This window comes from Prenolepis imparis, unplaced genomic scaffold, assembly GCF_030444845.1.
Source record: "Prenolepis imparis isolate NDT839.2.m4 unplaced genomic scaffold, iyPreImpa1.0 SCAF_1, whole genome shotgun sequence".
NCBI classification, from domain to species: Eukaryota; Metazoa; Arthropoda; class Insecta; order Hymenoptera; family Formicidae; genus Prenolepis; species Prenolepis imparis.
In genome coordinates, this window is record NW_028141159.1 from 26,224,666 (window position 1) to 26,230,401 (window position 5,736).

At 38.9% G+C, this 5,736-nt stretch overlaps 1 protein-coding gene across 1 annotated transcript in view; it reads right to left on the minus strand.

Annotated features, from left to right (window-relative positions):
* Nucleotides 1–1,285: 1,285 nt before the first annotated feature.
* LOC145938599 (uncharacterized) overlaps nt 1,286–5,736 on the minus strand; it is a 7,064-nt gene continuing 2,613 nt past the window's right edge. The window contains exons 2-3 of the mRNA XM_083042354.1: nt 1,619–1,857; nt 1,286–1,362 (exon numbers count right to left, since the gene is read on the minus strand). Coding sequence (XP_082898480.1) covers nt 1,286–1,362; nt 1,619–1,857 — 316 coding nt within the window. The remainder of the gene's footprint in view (nt 1,363–1,618; nt 1,858–5,736) is intronic.

Below are 5,736 nucleotides of genomic sequence, written 5' to 3' on the forward strand. Positions count from 1 at the left end.
ACATGTCTACCACCGCGCGAATCATTTTACAGTTCCTTGACCGGCGACACTGTATCCGAGAACGATTACGCGCACGCCGAAAACGTCTGGGAGCGGTTCTCCATTCGAACGCTGGGCGAATATAGCAATTTATATTTAAAAACTGATGTTATGTTATTAGCTGACATTTTTGAAAATTTCCGGGATAAATGTATCGAGAGTTATGGGCTCGACCCCGCGTATTATTATACTCACCCCGGGTATACGTGGGACGCCATGTTAAAGCACACAAAAATTACGTTCGAATTACTTACAGACGTTGACATGGTAATGTTTATCGAACGGGAGTAGATATACTAGGAGAGTTCTAACCCAGGGGTAATGAGGGGGGGGGTGAGGGGCGTAGGGAACCCATGGCGCGGGGGAATGACGTCACGCTGGGAGGGGGAATGACGTCACGCGGGGCGGGGGTGGCGTCCGCGGGGCGGGGGAGGCGTCCGCGATGAACCGCGAGGGGGCCGCGGGGAGGGGGAAGCGTCCGCGATTTTATGGTCCGCGAGGGGTCCGCGGGGAGGGGGAGGCGTCCGCGAAAGACCGCATGAAGCTTTGTTGGTGAGGGGTCTGCGGGGAGAGGGGAATCCGCGAAAGACCGCATGAAACTTTTTGGGTAAGGGGTCCGCGGGGAGAGAGGAACGCGAAGGAGAGCGCGAGGCGAACGTGAGAGAGAGATGTCGCGAGAGAGACGTTCGCGAAAGAGAGATAGCGGTAGCGAGATGATGCGGCGATGGAGAGCGCGAGGTGTTGCAGCGAGGCGTATATGCAAGAGCGAGAGAGATAGCGCGAGATGACGAGAGGTAGCGAGATGACGCGAAGGAGAGCGCGAGAGCTGATGCAGCGAAGGAGAGCGCGAGGCGCACGCGAGAGAGATGACGCAAGCGAGGCGTATATGCAAGAGCGAGAGAGAGATGTTGCGAGATGATGCGGCGATGGAGAGCGCGAGAGCTGATGCAGCGAAGGAGAGCGCGAGAGGCGGACGCGAGAGAGACTTTTTTATAATATTTATAATAATTTTAATTAATAAGATTTTAATAGGAGGAAAGGAGAGAGGACCTATTCTAAAATAAACTATATTTTTAATATTTAAAATAATTTTTATTTATAACTGTGTGTGTGTGTGTATTTTACAAAATGTTTGTGTGTGTGTGTGTGTGTAAATTTAAAAAATTTTAAATATATAATATAAAATAAAATGTAATATAAAATATATAATCAAAAATAAAAGTATATAAAATATAAAATATGAACTTTAAGTGGCTGGATAATGGTTGGGCGGCCGAATGCGAGATGCTGCGAGAAGCGGCGGCGACTGCTGGGCAGGGACTCCTGCATAACAGAAAATGTTATTAAGAATTTATAATTAATAGATAATTTGATTTATATTTAATTTAATTTATAACTTACATGATAATCTCAGCCTTTTGACGTCAGATTTATTGGACGCGTAAATATTAGTCCACCCAATGGAACATCTTCCAAAAAATGCCATGATGAAGCTTGCGCTTTTTTGGAGGACAATATAGGGGATATATCATAAAACACGCATGCTTGCACGAACAGGCATTCAATGTTTCCTTTTCACGATCTCGTAAAAACTGATGCAACGATTTTGCATTAGGACTTCGTTGACCAATTTCACGATTTTTTAACAACTTCACTACCGAAGTTACTGGCTCAACTTTATATCTTAATACCTTTTCACGCTCCATTTCAACATCTGATATATCATCAACATCTGATATATCATCAATCACTATCATCTCATCATCATTCATCACATCATCATCATCCACCACATCTTCTCTATCCATCACAACTTCTCTACCCATTTTACATTCAAGACTATCAGAAACTTTATGATGGGACACATATTATAATGTTGCTCCCCTCTTGATTTTAATTCTACATCTCTCTGGTTCTAACTGGAGTATCATGTCTCAGCTAGCTCATCACTTTTTAAATCTCCAGAGAACGAAGAAATAGTTTTGTTAGCTATATCTTATTGGGAAAGAAATAATTAAACATAGATTAACAATAAAAAATATTTTATTTGTTACAAACATCGTGAAGAATATCATTTACAGCACATGTTAATATTTCACAATCTATGAGTGATTCACTATCGTACGCATCGCTTTTCGCGTATCGCTTTTACAGCATCACATACATTAGTAATATTATTGCGTTGTAAAATAGTTGCAAATTGTTTAAATTTTTCATTCACAAGATGAGTATTTTCACATAGCCAGAAATACACATGATCTATACATTTTTCAAACTCAAATAAATGTAATAGAGTCGATGGCTTCATATATAAAAAATTATTGGATAATGTTAATTTTACAATTTTTGAATCCGATATTTTAACAATTTCTATTGTTAGATCTCGAATCCGTAATGGAGTTTGAGATGATTGTAAAAATCGTTCAATGTCCGCACGTTTCCGCATTAGTGATATCCATGTTTCAATAGGCAATATTATGTGGTTGCCTCGATTATCACCAAGAGCTAATTCCACATATGATACAGCTCCAACGCTGATTCCTATTTCCAAATATTTATAGGATGTTGCGGTTAGAGCATATCTTCACCCAAATATACGAGTCGCACGCTGAATGCTATAAAAATTATTTAAAAATCATTATTTAAAAATCATTATTTAAAAATCATTATTTAAAAATCTTTATTTTGACAAAAAAAAGAATCGAAACTTACTTGTCACTTGTATTCTTAGACATTTCTTGTATTGGAACGTAATAATTCATGCTGGCGGAGTACATTTTTAAAAGAACCTTTCACATAAGTGATTGATACAATACTAAATCATTATTACAAATTTTTATTGATACAAAGCAATGGGGTGGGGATTATTGCTGACACAAAATTATTTTTAACCAATCATCAAAGCGCCGATGCACGGCTGCTATGACATCATCCTCAATGAAATATTAAATGTAAAATAATGCAACATAATTAAAATTTTCGAGCGCCAATATACGACTGCTATGACATCATCCTCAATGAAATATTAAATGTAAAATAATGCAACATATTCAAAATTTCAAGCGTCAATGTACGGCTGCTATGATATCATCCCCAGGTGTTCAAAACGTATGTAACAAATCACAAGAAAATGCAACATAATTAAAATTTTCGAGCGCCAATGTACAACCGCTCTCATCTTGAGATGAATCTCGCGAAATGTACAAAAATGTATCAATTTCAAGCGCCAATGTACGGCTGCTATGATATCATCCCCAGGTGTTCAAAACGTATGTAATAAAATCACAAGAAAATGCTACATAATTAAAATTTTCGAGCGCCAATGTACGGCCGCTCTCATCTTGAGATGAATCTCGCGAAATGTGTAAAAATGTATCAATTTCAAGGTCGATACATCATTCGTACGTAACAAAATCACAAAGTGCAACATACTCGAGTGCCAATGATCTCTACGATTAAATAAAAAGGATGGTAAAGAGGCATACTATGTTAGTATCATTGTCAGAGGTTCAGCAAAAGCATCTCAAAAATGGCACAATTGGAAGCAAGTTTGTTGGAGCAAGCCGCAAGGGTGAATTCGGTGGAAGAATATATTGTGTGGGAGCAGCAATGTGACGAATACATCGAATCACTGGAAGAACAAAGTCGAATAAAACGTCCACGATTACCGATCGGAGTTCGACAATCGCTTGTCTCCCAAATCGCACGTCTCGAAGGGTTGAAGAATTCGGTACGCAAACGTTTTGTACACGCAGGTGCCGGAAGCAGTTCGCGAGACATCGGACTCATATGGCGAGAGATTGATACGGCGTTCGAGAGCCGCATCTTGATTGGTGCGGTGAAAAACAGCAACCACATCGAACCTCGTCAATTTCTAGAGGATGCCAAAGACATTGTAATCGAACACGTGCAAAAAGTGTTGCAAAAACACACTAGTGTAAAAGTGAACACTATATTTAATGGTGAGTTTGTGTCAGGCGATAAGCGCGCTAATAAAAGTGTCAACACTAAAAACTTTGAAATCTTTCGCACCTCCGATTTACATGATTGGTACAAACGCCGCGTTATCGAGCCCACACTAGCATCGCTAGAAGAATTTCAAGAACGTGATAGTGGTTGGGCATTATCGCGAATAAACAATTTAACTGTAAATATAAACAAGTATAATCCAATGCGCGCGGGATGCCATGTTAAATTGCCGCGAGAAATAATGATGAAGAGAGCAGTGGTTAATGTGCAATCTAAAGACAATGCATGTTTTGCGTGGGCGGTGGTCGCTGCTCTGTATCCTGCTGATAGAAAAGTGGAACGGGAATCTTCATATCCCCATTATTCGACAGTGCTGAATCTCCAAGACATTGAGTTTCCAGTGACTGTGAATCAAATTAAAAAGTTTGAACTGGCAAATAACATCACCATCAACGTTTACTGTATCGAAGAAAAGAACATTGTCCCAATGCGTCTCAGCGAGCAGAAGAAAGTCAGACACATCAACTTGCTGTACGTGGAAGACAGCAACAACATTGGACATTTCACATGCATCAAGAATCTCTCCCGGCTCGTGAGCTCGCAATTGAGCAAACATAATGGTCAAAAATATATCTGCGATCGGTATGTATATTTATTGCAAATTATATTTATTGTAAATTATATATGTATATAAAATAAAATTGTTTATAATTGTAATTTTACAGATGTATGCATTATTTCGGGTCTGAGGACAAGTTACAGTCACATATGGTAGACTGCGGAGAGATGAATGACTGCGCTATCCGGTTACCGAGCGATAAGGACAAGTGGCTCGCGTTCAACAACTTTAATCGCAAAGAACGACTTCCTTTTGTCGTATACGCAGACCTCGAATGTGTGCTGACAAAGACGAATAAGAAGGAAGAAGAAAAGAATTTATACCAACATCACCAAGTATTTAGTATAGCATATTATGTACATTGCTCATATGACGATTCGTTATCCGAATATTATTCTCGTCGTAGTGTAGATTGCGTTTCGTGGTTTTCCAAACAACTACAAAATTTAGCGATACGCGTAAAGAATATTTTAGCAACTAATGTCCCCATGGTAAATTTAACATCAGACGAGCGGGAAAAATTTCATAGCGCAACACATTGTCATATATGTGAGAAACCATTCATGCAAGATAACGATACACGCGTACGCGATCATTGTCATCTGACCGGGCGGTACAGAGGTCCAGCACACTCAAATTGCAACTTAAATTATAAAAACTCTTTTTGTATTCCAATAGTATTTCATAATTTATCCGGTTACGACTCACATTTCATAATTAAGGAAATAGCTACAGCGTTCGAAGGGGGAATCGATTTACTTCCAATAACTAAAGAAAAATATATATCATTTACAAAAACTGTCAATAGTACCAACGATGACAAAGATTGGAAAGCTTGCATAAAATTACGTTTCATCGATTCATATAAATTTCTCACAACAAGTCTCGACAAATTGGCATCTTTTTTGAATAAAGACAAACTCAAAATTTTACAATCGGAATTTCAAAATTTATCTACCGAAAATTTCAATTTATTAACACGGAAAGGTGTCTTTCCGTATGAATACATCAACTGTTTTGAAAGGTTGCATGATTTATATAAATATAAATTGCTATATTCGCCCAGCGTTCGAATGGAGAACCAGTACTCTGCGTTGATACCACTGCTT